This window comes from Lacerta agilis, chromosome 16 (genome assembly GCF_009819535.1).
Source record: "Lacerta agilis isolate rLacAgi1 chromosome 16, rLacAgi1.pri, whole genome shotgun sequence".
In the NCBI taxonomy this organism is placed as follows: domain Eukaryota; kingdom Metazoa; phylum Chordata; class Lepidosauria; order Squamata; family Lacertidae; genus Lacerta; species Lacerta agilis.
Genome location: NC_046327.1, coordinates 13,938,485 through 13,957,688, shown reverse-complemented (window position 1 = coordinate 13,957,688; position 19,204 = coordinate 13,938,485). Strand labels below are relative to the sequence as shown.

At 43.2% G+C, this 19,204-nt stretch overlaps 2 protein-coding genes across 3 annotated transcripts in view; both read left to right on the top strand.

The window, feature by feature from the left end:
* Positions 1-4,224, top strand: part of LOC117061104 — a 39,459-nt gene extending 35,235 nt beyond the window's left edge. Inside the window, exons 12-13 of the mRNA XM_033173791.1 lie at positions 948-1,044; positions 4,088-4,224. Of these exons, the coding sequence (XP_033029682.1) occupies positions 948-1,044; positions 4,088-4,224 (234 nt within the window). The remainder of the gene's footprint in view (positions 1-947; positions 1,045-4,087) is intronic.
* Positions 4,225-7,026: 2,802 nt separating this feature from the next.
* On the top strand, positions 7,027-18,154 carry INIP (INTS3 and NABP interacting protein). Of its 2 annotated transcripts, XM_033174029.1 has the most exons (6): positions 7,027-7,202; positions 9,919-10,001; positions 14,551-14,653; positions 16,596-16,655; positions 17,081-17,171; positions 17,937-18,154. In XM_033174029.1, the coding sequence occupies exons 2-6, from the start codon at positions 9,977-9,979 to the stop codon at positions 18,030-18,032; spliced, it is 375 nt and encodes a 124-aa protein (XP_033029920.1). In that variant the 5' UTR covers positions 7,027-7,202; positions 9,919-9,976; the 3' UTR covers positions 18,033-18,154. The 2 variants fall into 2 exon arrangements, with proteins under 2 accessions (XP_033029920.1, XP_033029921.1); XM_033174030.1 differs by lacking the exon at positions 16,596-16,655 and having other exon boundaries at positions 17,937-18,153.
* Positions 18,155-19,204: the final 1,050 nt, after the last annotated feature.

Genomic DNA, 19,204 nt, shown 5'->3' with positions numbered 1-19,204 from the left:
GCCTCTGGTGGGTGACATCCCTTCTTATGGGTTACAATGTCCACTTTTGGTCCCCACCCTGCACTCAGCTCTTACCTGTGGCTCCTAGAAGCTGTCAGCATGTGACAGTGGCCACATCCCAGGAAACAGATTTGGCTGGCTAAACTGGGTGAGGATAGCCAATGGGTCTCAAATCATCAGTTAGTTAGGGACTTACCCTGCATGTGACCACATTCTCTGGCAGCTTGAGTGGATGAGACCAATAGTTGGTCCAGCAGTCAATAAGGTGGTTTCTGCATGTGCTGTACAGGGAAGTGAGGAACAGATGAGACTTGTCCACCTGGGGAGGGGGGCCATCTAGGACAGGCTTCCTCAATCTCACCCTCCAGATGTTTTGAGACTACAATTCCCAGCATCCCTGACCACTGGTCCTGCTAGCTAGGGATCATGGGAGTTGTAGGCCAAAAACATCTGGAGGGCCGAGGTTGAGGAAGCCTGATCTAGGAGAAGGAAAACTCTGATCTTCTGCTGCCTTGCAGGATATCTTTGAGAGAATAAAATGTTAAGGAGTAAACCCTACACAAATCCAGAGTGGAGTCCCTAAGATGGTTAGATGGCGCCTTGTACGTCTCTCTCCTGCAACTCCTACAGCCTAGCTAGCGCCAAACGTTTTGCTCTGCTTTCCTTTGGACCACATCAGCAAGCGTGAGGTCTTATCATCTGGCCCAGGCTTGCACCCTGAGGAGGTCATTTCAGTGCTGCTAGCTCAACTGTTTGACTTCACCTTCAAAGACGCATTCCTGCAGACCCATCTGTTGCCCCACCCACTATTGGCCCCTGGAAGGTTGTCTCTGAGGCAATGTGGCCCTCAGGCTGAAAAAGATTCCCCGCTCACCTCAGAGCAGAGAAACCTGCACCCTTTTCAGCCCAAAGGTAGCCTGATGCTCACTGTTGTTTCATCTTTACAGGCAGAAGACATAGCAGAGAAGATCTACCAGCAGATCCACAAGCTTCAGATACTCAGAGAGGTGCCAGAAGCATTGCAAGGCTTCCTTCCAAGTAGAGGTAATGCTGCAAGAGCATATGCTTAGCATGGAAGGTTCCAGGTTCAGCACTGCAACCCCCAATATTTCCAGTTAGAACAGAGTTTGATAGTAGATAATGGGAATGGCCTCTCTCTGCACAAGAGCTTGGAGGCCTGGTGCCCTTCAAAGTAGATTACACTGTGCTACCTAAGCAAATATTATTGTCTGGTAAACAGCAGTTTCCAGTCCATAATTGGGAAATTGCAAAGCACAATGTGAACCTAAGAGAATAACATGATAGTTTACTCATGCGGTTGGGCTTTAAGGTCTGTGCTTATGCAGCAAGGATTCAACAGACACCCAGAATGAAACAGGGGCTGCAAAAGGTTGACATTTGCACGTAGGGATATTTTTAAAATGACGCTTCATTGTGTTTGAGAGCCTAACTACATGTGAAGCTGAATGAGCTGCTAGCAGTCACATCAGCAGTGCTGTTTTCTGTTTATCAACCAGGGTGGACGGCTTACTGCAAATTTATTATGCTGTTTTTGCAATATAGAAATGACACGAGAAAACTTGGTCTGCTTATTTGTATCATTTATTTTTCCCCATGATCCTTGTTTTTGGCTGGGGAAACCCTGCCAGATGGGGGGATATTATTATTATTATTATTATTAATAATAATAATAATAATAATAATAATAATAATAATTCCCAATAAAATTTATTCCCTGCCAAAAGCAAGTGTGGGGGCAATTTTCATCAGGACTGAAGTGTTTAGGGGAGGAGATGTTTAACCCTTCCCCCACAGCTGCAAAACCTACACATATATACAGACTGGGGGGCCCCCAACATGTGTGTAAACACACACACACACACACTGCAATAGGAATAGAGTTTCCACTGATCCCAGTGTTACAAACTGCACCTTTTAATGTACTGTAATTGCCCCTAGAGAGAACTACATCAAAATTTCAGTATAATGGGGTGGGGTGGGGAATCTTCTTTCTAATAAAAGACTTGCATCAGCAAGGAGGAAGATGTCACCCTCCCAATGTTATCTGACTACAATTCCCATCATCCATGATGCCTGGGTTTGATGGGAGTTGTGGTCAAACAAGAGCTGGTGAGCTGCAGGTCCCTCTGAGCCTAAACTTGCAGCCTCCCCTAAACAATGCATTCACGCTTATTATGCTCGTTAGCTAAATCCTAGCTTGAATAATTAGGTCTCCCTGTTCTACTTGTTTTTTTTCTATCCAGGTGAAATGATGTCTGAGAGTGAAAAGGGTGCACCATAATATTCCTTCAGGCGGGAAGTAGAGGACAGCAGGAGACCAGACTTCTCCTCTGATGTGCTTCCGTTTGGCCTCTTCCGCAGAGCTTGTCTCTTCAACCCCCCAACCACTGCAGCAGAAAGGCAAACACAGCTGCCTAGGAACCGAGAGGGACTCCAGGGATGGCTTCTTCCCAGAACCAGTGTCTCAGAGCAACACTGGCTATAAAATACACTTGGGAGTTTTTTTGGGGGGGGGGCAGCATATCGCCGGGCGCAATGCCAACAGACAGAGGGCAGACAGAGCGATGCACATGCTGGGCACACACCCATAAGTGATCCCCAAAGCACGACACAAACTACTTTTACTTCTTCTTCTCACCCCCCCCCTTTGTAATTTTTTACAATTAACTGAGCATTGTGATTCCTTTCTCTTGCTGTGTATTTCACTGTGAATTGTTGTTGCTTAGGCTGGAATTTATCTTGTGTTGCAATGAATTGTTTTTGTGTGTGTAAGCCAGTTTGTGTTACTTTGCAGAACAGACATGATTTAAATCAAAAGTTGATTAGCAATAACAATAACAATAACCATGTGGTTGTACTCAAAAAAGAAAAACACATGTAAAAACGGCCCACTGGAGGGCAGGCAGGGGAATAAGAAAACAGGTGTGAGTATATGATATATTTATTTTATTTTATTAATATTTACCCTATGTTTGTCCTCGGTGGCCCTTCTCAGTGTGCCCCCTCCCACGGAAGGGGTGTTGACTGGCAGCATGAAACATAGGCTGCTTGCAGAATCCTCTCCCTTCGGAGGCATGCCTGGTGCCATCATTATCCATTTTCAGGAGGCAGGCATGAAATATGTTTGAATTCAATGGTGAGTGTAAGAACAATAAAGCTGACAGTTCAGTTGAACCACAATGCAGAGAGACACAGGCTTGATTTGCTTTCTGTGCTGGACCCAAATCTATGGCTTTGGGTGTTGCCGTACCCACCCCCCACACTCACCCCAAAAAATCCAGTGGAGGAGCAAGCCCTGTTGGGAGTGTTAATGCCTGAAACGTCATCTTTTGCTCAGCCTGTATATCAGACCCTCCCAAGGACTCAGCTATACAGCTGCAAATATAACGCTTTAAGTGTGTTTTAAGTGCATTGTACAAATGTGACACTAGATGTCGATGGTGAGCTCATGGCAAATTCAATATATATTTTTAAAACTTTTTTTTAAAACGCAATTTCACAGCATTTTTTATATGTGTCTAGATTTCACCCAAGTGTCCCTATTTTCCAGGGACAGTCCCAGATTTACAGAAGCCATCCCGGTTTCTGATTAGATCCTGGAATGTCCCACTTTTCCTTAGGATGCCCCTATTTTCATCAAAAGTGTGTTGGAGGGTAAGGATTTATGTGACCCCCCTGAACCAAGGAAATAAGTAACTACACAACTTTTTGAATACATTTGAAGGCAGCCCTGTATAGGAAAGTTATTTCATGCTTTATTATGTTTTAATATATGCTGGAAGCTGCCCAGAGTGGCTGGGGCAATCCCGTCAGATAAAACTATTATTAATAATATTATGGAATAGGACGTCCCTATTTTCATCGGAGGAATGTTGGAGAGTATGGTATGTACGTGTAAATAAATGATATATCACAAAGACACCACTGTTTCCAGTGTCCTTCATTTGAAGGAAGCCAAACCCAAGGTGTGCAGAGAACCTTTGGGATCTTTTAGTGCTCAGAGACTGGGTTGCTTGTAACACTCATGTTCCTTTGTATCCATTGCCATTTCCTGTGCCACTCTCAGAATGCTACATTAACACCTCAAAATGCAACACTGAAGCAAGTGGGGGCTATTCTGGCAACAGAGTGACATTGGAACACTGGTACACTCTTCGCTCATTGATCCACCACGATCGGTCAAATCCTGCGAAATCACCATAAGGAATCCTACAGGTGTGCCTAAAACACATTCGAGACAGACAAGAGAGAGTACCTTTTCACACAATGCTATGATGTTTGCTGCTATTAAATCATAGCGGTATTGTAAACAGCCGCATATAACTTTGTCCCAATTTTATTTTTTAAAGCAGCTTTGAGAAGAGGAGAGTTCAACGCCACAGTCTTATGTATGGCTACTCAGAAGTAACTACGTAACAGATGACCCCCATAATGAGAAATTGGGCCAGCGGCAACTAACTCCAGGCTGTTCGTAATTTCATGGGTTTCTTTGACATTATTTGAAACCACAGCAATCGAATAGGCTGTCAACGAGCTTGCTCTCAGCGAAATGGGTATAGGATTGCAGCCTATGCAGAGGAGCAGCTGGAGGTGAGGGGAAAGGCAAAGGGATTGCAGCCTCAAACCTTTTTAGTGGAGTTTTCCCTTCTCAGAATCCCTCCAGCTTGATGCTTCTAATCTAGGCCATTTTGAACAGGGGGAAAAAATACCTTGAGGGAAGGAGTCAAGCAAGCCATAGCACAAAGAGTAGTGGTAAGGCAAGTTTGCTTAAAAAATAATAATCACACAGTAAGGCATTCATTTAAAAGGCATGATTTTTGCCCTTGCTTCTACTTTTGGGGGTGACAGGGTAGTGGAATGGAATAATAATAATAATAATAATAATAATAATAATAATAATAATAATAATAATTTTTAATTTATATCCCACCCACCTGGCTGGGTTTCCCCAGCCACCCCTGGGCGGATTACAACATATAAAGCACAACAAAGCATCAAACATTTAAAAAAAAACAAGATATCCTATACAAACAACATATAAACCAATAAAACAGTAAAAACCAACAACCACAACAACAAACAGTTTACTGTTATACCTAAATTAAAGTAGCCGCCAACCCCAACTAAACATTTAACCAACACCAACCCGACAAAAATTAATCAGAGGAACCAAAATGATGATGAGGGGGGGATACTGCTATACTGTACTTCTAGGAAACACAAGGGGGAAATTCTGCTAGAGAACTCTGAAAGTATAAAAGAAAGAAAGAAAGAAGGGAAGTAGGTGACATTTCTATGTTCCCGTTACTAATTTAGGCAGCCACCAAAAGCCATTTATAACAAAGCCACAGGGACACGTGAGGAGTGAGCGAAGCGAGGAGTGGTATTGCCACAAGGCTGCAATGATAAACTCCAGGTCTTCTTCTGCATTGTCTCTTATGAGCACCTGTTACTTTTACCCTTCAGATATGCAAAGTACATGCATAGGAAGCTGGCCTTCCCTGAGTCCACAGAGCCTAGTGTTGTCTGTACTGACTAGCAGCGGCTCTCCGGGGTTTCAGACCGAACATTCCCAGCCACATCGACTGAACCTGGGACCTTCTGAGTACAAAGAGATGCTCCGGCCAGCAGACACCTGGCATCAAAAGCAGCCACAGAATTCTGCCCATGAGTGAAGGATGTATCAGTCTCTACCTTTCTTGCATCTATGTTACCAATAGCCACTTTGGTCCCTTGAGATTTTTCTTTTTCATTTTTTGCACTCGCTTCCTGTTTCATTGCCCTGCAGTGTCCGTCAGGGTTATTTCCCACAGACTTACAAAAGTTAAAGACGCGACTTCCATTGCTTGGAGTAGAGACGTGCAAGCTTCTTCCGATTCCATTTCTTTTGAAAACCATCCACAAGCATGGAGGGACAGCACAACAGTGGACCATGGAAGACACATGGGCGTAGCCAGGAGGGGCAGGGTGGGCAGCTGCACCCCCCTCAATTCAAGTAAATAAATAAAAATACTTAACTAAAAGTAGAAATTGTAGGAAATTTTGACATATCTTTTTCTGGGCACTTGGGGTCAAAAGAAAGTAATTAAAAACATTTCATTCCGAATTTGTTACCAAACTTTGGGGTCTCCAGATGTTTGGGGGGGTCTACATCTTCCACCATCCCTGACCACTGGTTCTGCTAGCTAGGAATGATGGGAGTTGTAGTCCAATAACAGCTGGAAACCCAAGTTTGCGAAACCCTGTGCTAGACAGAGCCAGATGGAGGATAATGACAGGTGGGTGTGTCCTGCCCCTCCTAACATAAACCCTGACTACGCCTATGAGAATAAGCAGAGAAATTCAGAAATTTAAAGTGCCTTTGAGTATACAGCAATGTAACATCCCCACACCTTATCAAAAGGTAGAAGCAGATCTTATTTTCATGTCAAAATGTGATTTTAAATTTTAGTTCAATCTACCTACCTACCTACCTACCTACCTACAGGTACCTATCATTTCCTGCAAAATGCAAACCGATCGCTATTACTTCCGTTTTACAAGTTGCGGTTGTGTATGCGTGTGTTGTAAACGTCGTGCCTAAGAGAGAGTGGTTTACAACAGCCCCGCAGTGTAGTCCGGTGCAACTATGCAGTTAGAGACCTCCAATAAAAAACAACACAAAACGTAGCTAGTCCTTAATAATAATAATAATAATAATAATAATAATTGAACAACAGTTGGGATTCTTCAACAGAGCCGATTTGGATTTCCAGCCAGAAATCCCACTCACGAAAACACAGCAGCAAAAGTGGCTCGTTTGTCCTCATCAAAGCATCACGTGAAAATCCCAACTAAGCTCGGAAGCTGGCAAACGTGCGGCACCCCTACCCTTTTATATGTCTGTAGAGGCGCTAGAGCGTTGATTCTAACCTTTTCGGATGCCGCTAGAGATCGAGCCGTGGGAAGGAAAGGGAGGCGAGTTTCCTCTCGCCGCGCGCACGCGCAGACGCGGCAAAGCGAGTTCTTCACTCCTTCATCGACGGGAACGTCAAGTTCGGAGGGAGCATCCCAACCGAGGAAAAGGGGGAGCCGCGGGAGAGCTCATCTGTGCAAACGGGGTGGGGAGAGCAAAGAAGAGAAAAGGGAGAGCAAATAACCCACGTGAAGGACAGGAATGAATTGGGATTCCCACCTGCCAGGTATTTTGAACTGGGGCGGGGCTTGTTGTTTCTTTTCTTCATTTATTGACTGAACATCTCAATCCGCTAGTCTCTGTCCCCTAGCTAGCCTACCCACTATGCAGATTTTTATTTTTATTTTTAAAATAAAGATTAGGAATTGGTAACCCTCCTTGTTCCTGCTTCAATGCAAAGGAGGGTAAGGGGGGGAGGGAGGAGGAGGAGGAGTCAGGGCTACCAAATAAGAGAAGAGAGGAGCAACAGCTTTCTGCGTAGTTTAGTAGAAAGTCTAATGAATCATTGTTAAATTAGTGCAGATTTCTGCTGGCCTGCTCAAATAAGGCATCAACTAGCTTTGTAAGTCTGGTGGGATTTAGTGTCAGGTAGGTGGGTATAGAATCGCAGCCTTTTTGTGGGATTTATTCATCCATTTATTTATTTATAAAAGGTTGTGCATATGTATTTAGCAAAATAGAAAATTCTTTCCAGTAGCACCTTAGAGACCAACTGAGTTTTGTTCTTGGTATGAGCTTTCATGTGCATGCACACTTCTTCAGATACACTGAAACAGATACAGAAGTGTGCATGCACACGAAAGCTCATACCAAGAACAAACTCAGTTGGTCTCTAAGGTGCTACTGGAAAGTATTTTCTATTTTGTTTCGACTATGGCAGACCAACACGGCTACCCACCTGTAAATGTATTTAGCAAGCTTTTGTTTTACACAGGGTTGTTTGTAAGGTGCTATTCCCACCAGGTTCTCTGTTACACTCTCTTCTCAACTTTGACTGGTTGAGAACAGTAAGGTTGCCTGTTCTCTTCCTGGGCAGGACAGCTTGGTCAGTATTGCCTGCGTAATAAACTAAGGAAGAGGGGGGCCTTCTCGGTGGTGGCAACCCACCCTGTGGAATGCCTTCCCATCAGGCGTCAAGATAAGTAACTATATAACCTTTAGGAGACACCTGAAAGCAGCCCTGTATAGTATATAGTGTTTCATTATGTTTTTATATGTGTTGGAAGCTGCCTGGAGTTGCTATAGCAATCCAGTCAGATAGGTGGGGTACAAATAATGAAATTATTTTTATTAGAGTCTTACTGCCCTGTCTCATTCTAGGAAGAGCTTAATCTACTGCCATTTGGCCCATAGGCGTGTGTAGGATGTTTCATTTGGGTGTGCTCTCCCACAGACCACCCTGGGTATCAAAATTTGGGATTATCTGAGAGGAAGAGATTGGAAACATTTTTTTGTTTAACTGCACGTTATTGTGTTATCTAAACCTTAAACTGATGTTAACCTGAACTGTGTTTCTTTTCTTTTTTTAAACCAAACTAGCTTCTGAGCGTTTCTAGTGGGATGTTCAAAATGAGCCAGTATTTTTTTCCCAGCTTAACTCTCCTCTTCTGAGCAAATGGTTGACCAGCTGCCACTGAGCCTTGGATATCTGGAACTCCAGATTCCCATTGGTCCATTTTATTTAATTTAAAGCATTTTTATCCCATCTTTCATGGAAAAACAAACAAACCAAGGTGGCTTGCAATGAGTAAAAAACAAAAGCCGCAATACCATACACATTTAAAAACGAGCTACTAAATAGGAACAGTAGTGGGGGGAAATAATAGTAGGAAGTGCCACGTTAAATTAATTTTACAGCACAGTTAAAAGCAAAATCCTTTCTGGAAAAGGAAGTCTTCCCTCGGGTGAGAGTTTCAAAGTCTGGGCACAGCTGCTGAGGAGCCATTTCCCCTGGTACCAATGAAATGTATTTCAAGGGTTGTTGGCATACACAGGGTAGGAGACCTCCAGTGATGAGATCAGAAAACAGGCAGGTTCATACCTGTGAGCCTTCAGGTATCCTCCTCATTAGCTGTAAAAGGTAAAAGGTAAAGGACCCCTGGACGGTTAAGTCCCGTCAAAGGCGACTATGGGGTTGCAGCGCTCATCTCGCTTTCAGGCCAACGGAGCTGGCGTTTGTCCACAGACAGCTTTCCGGCTCATGTGGCCAGCAGGACTAAACCGCTTCTGGTGCTATGGGACCCCATGACAGGTGCCAGAGCGTACAGAAACACTGTTTACCTTCTTTTGGACTTTTAAGACCATTGCTAACAAATCAGTGCAGCTGTTTCAAAGAGGGGGCTGATTGCTTGCAGGTAGCATCTCCAGTAACAGGCCACTGGCGGAGGAAGAGGAGTGTGGGGGGAACTGTACTGCCCCCCGGCAGCGCGATCCCGGTGGGGTGCCATCGTGGCTGCCCCGCCCCATCTGCACTGGGCGCCACGCCCCCACAGACGGCGTGCCACACCCCCAGGACACATGCCAGCCCCACCCCTGCCTGCTTTCTGCCCCCCCCCCGGTGCTGGAGCATGAAGCTCCACCACTGCTGCCGGCTGCATTTTTGTGCATGGTTTCAATGCAATGACCTTTTAAAATAAAAAAACTGGTCTTTATACTGTGAAAGCTTATGCTGCAATAAATCTGTTAATTTTTGTGTTTGCTATAATTTACTGTTTTAATGTTATTTTATATTTTATTGTCTATATTGTTGCAGCCTGCCGTCTTATATTGTACAAATTGGCAGCGTTGAAAATACTGCTAGAAACAAATAAAACCAACCTAGCTTCTACTTTGTATTGCTTGCAACCATTCCCAAGCGTTGGTGGTTGTTGAAAGAAGCTATTGCTGAGCTTTGGAGTTGTATACCTTTATGTTCACACATTAATTTCTGTTCATTTTGATAGGTTTTCACATAACAGGTTATAGCTGCTTCTTGTTAAACTAAGGGGGAACCCTGGCAAGATGGCTTCCAATCCTCCTGGACAAGGTAAATGTTGCATTTCCATATAACTAGGACCACAGATTCTCTTTTATGTGGAAAAACATGGCATATCCCTGCTAGCTTAGAAATCAGCATTAGAAATAATTAGAAATCAATGTTAGAAATGTCCTGAGACAGTAAATCACCCTGGGTGAATTGGCTGAAAAAATAGGGAAATTGATAGGCGAATAAGGAAAATCCTACTGTCATTGAAGATTGTATTAGATGAAGCTGCCGAATGTGTAACTTGACTGTTATGGGGAAAGGTTGTTGTGGAGCCTATGCCCAGTGATCAGTTTTGTAAAATGAACTTTTCTCTCATCATCAGGGCTTAGAATAATAATAATAATAAAGCATTGATCTGTTGGTTGTTTTTGCCTTGTGAGAGTATATAGAAAGAGAAGCATTCATGGAACATTTCCTGTTTCTGTAATATGTGTTAATATAGAGTTGACTCTTTTCCTCATTAAACTATCTTAATTGTGGTTGCTAGACGTCCAGGTCTGACCTGGAGTCTCGAAGCTTGCCTGGCCTCCTCCTGGTGGCTGGTGAAGGGCTTGAGTCTCCAGGTGGCTAAGAATGCCTTAAATACAGGTGAAACTCGAAAAATTAGAATATCGTGGGAAAGTCCATTTATGTAAGCAATTGTTTTCATTAGCTACTGGAGTTTGATATATGAGAGAGACTCATGACATGCAAAGCGAGATATGTCAAGCCTTTGTTTGTTATAATTGTGATGATTGTGGCGTACAGGTGATGAAAACCCCAAAGTTGAAATTGTTAATTTGGGGTTCTCATCAGCTGTACGCCATAGCCATCACAATGATAACAAATAAAGGCTTGACATATCTCGCTTTGCATGTCTTGAGTCTATCTCATATATTAGTTTCACCTTTTAAGTTGAATTACTGAAAGAAATGAACCTTTCCACCATATTCTAATTTTTTGAGTTTCACCTGTATATATATATATATAGAGAGAGAGAGAGAGAGAGAGAGAGAGAGAGAGATTAATATTAATATTAATATTAATATTAATATTAAGAAGACTGTACATGTTACTCACAAACTCCAGCAAACTGACAGGAGCTGGCTGCAGATTATTGCATTGGGGGGTGTCTCCCCTCTCCTTTCCCCTCCACTCTCCCAATTAACCTCCATCACCAAAGCCATCAGCAGGGTTGCCTCCAGTCTCAAGATTGGGCCCTGAAATCTCAGGGTCTGGGATGCTCTAGACCTAGCAACCCTAATCTAATTTAAAGTCACAGTACGTTTCAGGATTGTGTTATTCTTTGTGAAGGGTAAGGACCGGGACCTTTTTATTTAGCATTTAAATCACTAGTCCCAATACATAGCCTCCAACTTCAGGGAATTAATTAGTCTTTATGTGCAGATTTCCCCAAGGACACCACTTCCATAGTGCCTTGCATTATTCTGTCTATGTGGTCACAGTTATCGGAGGCAAGTAAAATATTCATGCTTTAATAATTCAAAGGAAATCTAATAAGCGACATGAATTTTCCTTAATTGTTACTGAACATGTGGGAGAATACATCAGAATGTAGTTTGTTGTAAGAAAGAAAGGGGTTGAGAGACTTGGCTTGTAGATGGTAATTGTGCGAGACGCAATTAGGTTATTGTAAGTGGTGCAGTAATCGCTTACGCCAGCCTTCCCCAACCTGGGGCCCTCTCGATGTTGCTGGACTCTAGTTCCCATCAGCCCTAGCCAACATGCCCAATAGCCAAGGATGGTGGGAACTGCAGTCCACCAACAGGTGACAGGCACCAGGTTGGGGGAAGCCGGGTTACTGTATTCTGTTTCTAAGCTTTGCTAGTTTGTGTGTGGGCGATTATTGAGGTCCAGAATTTGGTGCTCCGGCTCAGGAGGGCAGGGTCTCTACCGCCAGGAGCGACCCCTAGGCTCCCTTTCTGAAAAATAGCACGAGGGGGCAGAACATCCTCCATAAAAATTCTGCAGCACCCTGGAAAGTACATGCATTATTCCTGTCAGCCTAAAGCCCAAGTCAAGTCCATTTCTTGTGTTTTTTTATAGTGTGATTTTATGTTGTGAATTGCCTTGAGATCTATGGATGAAGGGCGGTATGTTGTTGTTGTTATTATTATTATTATTATTAATTTACCAATGTGTTTTTTTCTTGGGGGACGCAGGGGTATGCATACCCCTAAACATTTTGTGAATCTAACAAGAAACTAAAAAATTTTTAAGTTTCTTCTCTAGCACGGTGTATCATCAGTTCTGTTGCTACCCCCAATGGTGGCCTCATTTCCTGTTACGGTGTTTCCTGAGTCTCAGATGGAAGCATTTAATGAGAGTACCCCTAAACGTTTTTTTAGGGGGGAAGCACTGGTTCTGATTGTGATTATGATTGTGATTATTTTGTAAATTGTGCATAGTTGAGTGTGCCAATCCCTGACTCGGAGGTGATCATTGGAGGCTTGGACTGAGGAGGAAAACATCACCTCCTGTGCTTTCTCCTTGGTCCAAGGCAAGCTTCCAGAGCAACAGGGAGGCCAGGATCTGAAATCTTGGGGACCTGTGGCCAGTCATTGCCCATTCTTGACTTAGTGGACCATTGGTCTGATTTGGAATAAAGCCGCTTCCAGTAGGCGTTACGTGTGGATATTTCTCAGCTAGAGTACTAACTTGGCATTCAAAAATAAAACAACCTCTATTTGTCCTGCAAGATTCCTGCATTGCACGGGGTTGGACTAGATGACCGCTGTGGTCCCTTCCAGCTCTACAATTCTACAACTCTGCTTATTTGCCATGTCTGTGTGCTCGGCTCCTTAAATAGGCATTCCTGGGAGAACTGTGTTCTCATGTATTTGTACATTGGCTTAATGCAGGGTTTCCCAACCTTGGGTCTCTAGCTGTTTTTGGACTACAACTCCCATCATCCCTAGCTAGCAGGACCAGCCATCAGGGATGATGGGTACTGTAGTCCCAAAACAGCTGGAGACCCAAGGTTGGGAATCACTGGTTTAATGGAATACTGGACTGTCTCTTGAGCCAGTAAGTGTTTGGTGTAATGTCTCTAACAGCAATTGACTTGTAGAGGATGGAGTGTTCTGAACAGGCCCAAAGGAGGGCTTGTGGGAGCAGCTGGGTGCAGGGATTACAAAGGAGGGTGTCAAAAAAAAACCCAGCACGATCAGTTCTAGTGCTTTAATAAAAGGAAGTTGTAGACTGAAAGCAAATCAGCTTGCCAGGTCTCTCAGCCTTTACAGATGCAGCAAAGAGATGGCTTGCTTGCACCCAAGCAAACATCTGAAGGCAGCCCTGTTTAGGGAAATTTTTAATGTTTGATGTTTTGTCGCTTTATTATTATTATTATTATTATTATTATTATTATTATTATTATTCTGTTGGGAGCCGCCAAGAGTGGCTGGGAAAACCCAGCCAGATGGATGGGGTATAAATAATCAATTATTATTATATAATATTCTTGTTATTATTCCTACATTCTTTATACACAAAGCAGCGCGTACGTCACTCTGGCCCAGGACTCCCCATCACTTCACCTCCCCAGATGAGGGCATAGGTGGCAATACCCAAATCTTACAGATAGTTCCTCTTTCTGGGCTTAGAGCCCAGCACCCCAAGCCTACAGATAAGGAAAACATCAAAGCAAGGTCATTAGCTTATATCAAAGCAAGTGAATATAAGCATAAATGAGATCATGGTGACATCCACCACCACCAATTAATTGTGGGGTTATATTGAGTACCAAGATGGCATTTGCAGAGTTTCCAGAACAATTCACCTTTGGTTTAGTGCCCTGAGCAATGGGTGTTCACTTTAAAAGTAAGATATGTACGTCTCATCCAACATTCCCTCCAAGGAGCTCAAGGCAATGCATGTAAGCTGCCTCCCTCTTCCCATTTTATCTTCACAACAACTTTGGGAAGGATGTCCGGCCGAGCAGCAGTGACTGGCCCAAGGTCACCCAGTGAGTGGACATTTGAACCCTGGTGTCCTGGGTCCTAGCCCAACACCCTAGCTACTACACTACACCATGACTGGCTCCCAAGCATATACCTCCAGAAACCAAAACTCTGAACCTTAAGATGTTATCATGTAACTTTCTGCAATCAGCCGTGGCACGAGAGTTTCAAACATTGTATAAATTATTCCGGTCACAAATGTTTGCCATTTATAGACTAAGATGGTTGGACTGCAGGAATCTGTGCCTAGGTATTTCTAATGGAGGAAGCGGTGTTTTTAATACCAGAAACCTCCTTGCAGGGTAAAACAGACAGCTCTTGAATGCCAGGTTTGGGATTAAAGACTTATTTAAATGGTTAGTATGGATGATATTGTTAGGAAGGTATTTCACGTTGTTAATGAGGAGAGGAGAAAGGAAAGTTATAAATAGACTTCAAGGATTGTGCTCGTTGGCTCTGAAGATTAATATATTCATCATTGATATTCATCATCATTCGCTTGGGAGAGGCTTTAAGCCAGTAGGGTTACAAGGTGGCTCAGGGAAATAGGATGCATCAGTAAAATTTTACATTCCTCTCACTCTTCCCAGGCTTTCAGAATAAGAACAGGGTTGCGATCTTGGCTGAGCTTGACAAAGAGAAGAGGAAGCTACTGATGCAAAACCAGTCTTCCACGAATCACCCCGGAGCCAGGTACAGTATGTTTAGAGACCTGTCTCTTTGTTTCAGTCATGCTCTCGGATCAAAGAGGGAAGCCACGTGCAGCTTTCTCATGTCAGCTGCATGTTCATCCAACGGGCCCCTTTCACAACAGTCAGAGTTGTGCACTAGTTGTACCCCCAAAAAAGCAGCTTTGAGGACGGCAGCCAGCATGTGCCTTGGATTTCTGTCCTCTGATCCTCTCCCATTGCTCTTTCCCTCTGGAAGAGGAGAAGTTAAATACAGTTGGGGTTGCCAAAACTTATTGGGCTTGTGAATGCATTTGCAAACCAGACGAACTGTTGTGAGCACAATATGCAGACAATAGAATGCCTCTTTCAAGCCTAATTTCAGCATGGGGAGGGGACCCTGTAGGCACCTGGGAATGTATTTTTGGTTGCATGTGTGCCCCACACTAGCAACCCCTGTTTTTTTAAAAAAATTTATTTTCATCCACTCCTCAGAAAAAGGTGGCTCTCAAAGGTAGCTAATACACCAAAACACATTTATCTTAATAACCACAATACCATATAGCTTTTGTTTATTGTTTGTTTGTTTGTTGGTTTGATTGTTTGATTGATTGATTGATTGATTGATTGATTGATTGATGGCTGGTTATTACACCCAACCTTTTGCTGGCACCCAGGGTGGCTAACGGCAATCTCAAAATAGAACATGAATAGGATAAAATGGTAATTGAAATTATCAACAGATCAGTAGCAACCTTTAAAATGCAATGCTGCAGATTAGAAGTACAGAACACTGTGAGTACATCTTGGTGTAGAAAATTGGGATAGAAGTTATTTACCGGTAGATAAATTAACAAATGATGAAAATGCAAACACCGAAGGCTGCCAGCAGTAGAAGATGAGAATGTTAGAGCACATATCAAAGAACCTCAGTAGGTTCCTGGAACCCATAAAAGCCATACATTTCCCCTCTGTGTTACTAAATCTGGGTCCATCTTGTCTCTACCCGACTGGCAGCAGCTCTCCAGGGTTTCAAGAAGGACACATTCCAATCCCTACCTGGAGATGCTAGACATTGAACCAAGATGTTCAAGCAAGGGAGTTGCTCTACCACTGAGCTACTACCCTTTACCAGTTTTTAAAAAAACTTTCAGAATATTTTTTTTAAGGAAAGCAGAAGTTGTTCATTTGCAAACTTAAAAAAACAGTGTTCTTTACAGTTTTATTCCTTCTTAGGTCTATATGTACGCAAACTCAACTTAGAGAAGTGCATGTGGTTATTTGATTTCTTAAGTGCTCTATTTCAGCACCAAAATAATTTAATTTATCAGAGAACTAGGTGCAGAAAGCTCCTTCCATCCCTCTGTCTCTCTCTGTCTTTCAAATATTTGATATAAAATGACATAGAATAGCTTACAGGAGCATTTGTGTGTCTGGACACTTTTATTGCATATGTAGACATCCAGTTTTTCAGAGCAGTTGGGAAAGCCTCGCAAGGGGAACGAAGAGGGGAAGATTCCATCTCTTTATTAGGAGTGCCAAGTTACTACTACATTGTTGGAGATGCATTTGTATTTTGCCCAGAGAGTACACAAAACCTGCTATTTCAGGGCACTTCCCTCAAGAATGTAGCAGAACCTCACAGTGGCCAGTCCAAACCTTTCCACCATCACCTCCAAACCTCCCCTTCTAGACGTTGAACCTTATCATAGTTTTTCTAGACCTGAGATTTACAGTAAGCCACTGAGATGTTTAAGTGGAACCTGAACGGAACAATGGATAAGTGTGACTCTCTCTTATATCAGTTCTTCCTCTTTCCCATCCCCCAAGAGTTTAGCCTAGAACTTGATTTATTGCTCATGGTGTAGTAGTAGTGTTTTTGTGCACTGTTAACTTGTCAACATGTTGACTACGGAGAGACCTTGTCTGGGCTCGATCTCAATGGGAAACTCTTTTCCTGCATACAGAGTTCTGCAGCCACTCTTCCAAACATATGAACTCCCCATCCTGAAGACTATGGACCCCTGGTTAGTAGTGCTGTTTTATTCAGGTATCACTTAGGCAAGTCATTGGGTGGCGCTGGTGAATGAGCAAAAAAAAACAACAACCCAAAAATGTGCCGGGGGTTCCCCTAGCATCATTCTGCTGCATGACTTCCAGCTGACTTCCTTTTGGCTTACTCTGGGGGCAGGGCTTTCCTTTCCATTTGACTTGACCTGCCTCCGCTGGGGTGAGTGTTCCAGAACAGAACGGTCCGCCTGGTGTGTGTTCACGCACACCGTCTTGCATGTTCGAATCCCCCCCAAAATTTCAAGCCTCGTATTTCCAAGTAGGAGATCATGGAACTTTCTTGACTCTGAAATGCCCACCCCACCCATGATCTCGTGGTGGCTGTTTCCTTTGATGCAATTGTGTGATGCCTCTCTTTTCCCTTCCTTCCTGTTGCTTGTAGCATCTCTCTAGCTAGATCCTCCCTTAACAAGGATTTCCGCGATCACGCTGAGCAGCAGCACATAGCGGCACAGCAAAAGGCCGCTCTGCAGGTGAGTTGCCCCAGTCACATAAGACTCAGGTTGGCAGGTTCCGTATTTTGTTGGGGGGGGGGGTGCTGGTCTTGGTGTGTTGGAAGCTGTTGCTCCTAAGGACCTTTTTGCATGTGGTAGGGACCAAAACTAACCTGCCTCTTGCAGCATTAGGACTTCCACAGTGATAACATAGTTTTATATCTGGGAATTCTTTGTGATGCGGTAATAATAGCATTGGTACAGGCAAACTTGGCCCTCCAGATGTTTTGGGACTACAACTCCCATCATCCCTAGCTAGCAGGACCGGTGGTCAGGGATGATGGGAACTGTAGTCCTAAAACACCTGGGGAGCCGAGTTTGCCTATGCCTGCTGTACTACATCGTTTTTTTTCATTTAAGATTCGGGCTCATTTCTCCCCTGCATCCTGTCAGGGGCTGGAATTCAAGAAGCAGAGGATGCAGAGGCAGCCTAAAGAAATTATAGACAACCCCATCAGGATTAGCGCCTGTCTTTTACATTGAACTCCAGATCCTGACTCTTAACAAGATTTCAGCTGTAATGCCACACAGAATTAAATCCCATAGATGTCGAAAGGATTAAATAAATCAGGATTGAAACACAGATAGATTTTAAAAACAACAACAACAACAACACCAAAACCACCTCTGAATCTGATTTGTTTTTTTATGCCCTCCTGTTGCTTGGATGGCGCCGTGGGGAGGCTACTCTTGCGTGGGTTATTACAGGTGCCATTTCCCAGATGTTTTCTCTTCCTCTTCCAGCATGCTCATGCACATTCTTCAGGATACTTTATAACCCAAGACTCTGCCTTTGGAAACCTTATTCTCCCTGTGTTGCCACGACTTGAGTCAGAGTGAGACAGAGAGTCCGTAGAATGAAGATCATCCACTGCCGCAGGTGTTGTTTCTCCAAACTTTCAGTCGATGGTTTGTGAAAATAAGAGAGGACTCAAAACTGATTTCTTTTTTTAATTCATTATAATGGCTTTCATTTTTTAAATTTATTTTTTTTGGTGGTGGCATTAAACTACTTAAGATGAATTCTCAGGCACCCTGTTTTTCTTTCCTTCGGTTTTCAAAGTTGGATATCACTATTATGTACTTAAGTTGTGGTTTTCAATCTTTCCTTGTTCTTTTAGTTCAGTTTACCACATGCCCATCAATCTTATTAAGTAACACACCCAGTGTAGTAGTAGTAATAATAATAATAATAATAATAATAATAATAATAATAATAATAATAATTAATAATAATTTATTATTTATACCCCGCCCATCTGGCTGGGCCTCCCCAGCCACTCTGGGCGGCTTCCAACACAATATTAAAATACAATAATTCATCAGATATTAAAAGCTTCCCTAAACAATAGTATAGCCTATTAAATAATTCAATAGGGCACACTGAAGCATCTCAGTGCTCTAGATGCATTATTTCCATAGTTGCTTCAAAAACCTTGTAAAGTAGGTCAGTATTGTTATACCGATGTTCCAGATGAGTGTGTGTGAGAGAGAGAGAGAGGGGTGTGTGTGTGTGATTTCCTTTCAGCCACCTAGGAAATAGATATTTGTGGTGAGCTTTGAACATTGGGCTTCCAGGGCCACAGATCACACACTTACCCAACATTAAAGTGACTATTACGTCACCAGCCTGCCCTTGGTTTGAATATTTTCTAATGTTAGTATTTGAGTGGTGTGTGTGTGTGTGTTTCAGTATCAGTATCTGAAGACTGGGGTAAAAGACAACATTTGACTCAGGTTATTGCAGAAGCAGCAGCAGCAGCAGCAGCAACAACAACAACAACAACAACAACAACAACAACAACAACAATTTATTGATATGCCACCCATCTGACTGGGTTGACTTAGCCTCTCTGGGCGGCTTCCAACAAAACAAAACATCAAACACAGTAAAACAGCAAACATTAAAAACTTGCCTATATGGGGCTGCCTTCAGATGTCTTCTAAAAGTCAGATAGGTGTTTATTTCCTTGACATCTGACAGAAGGGCGTTCCAGTATAAACTGCACTGG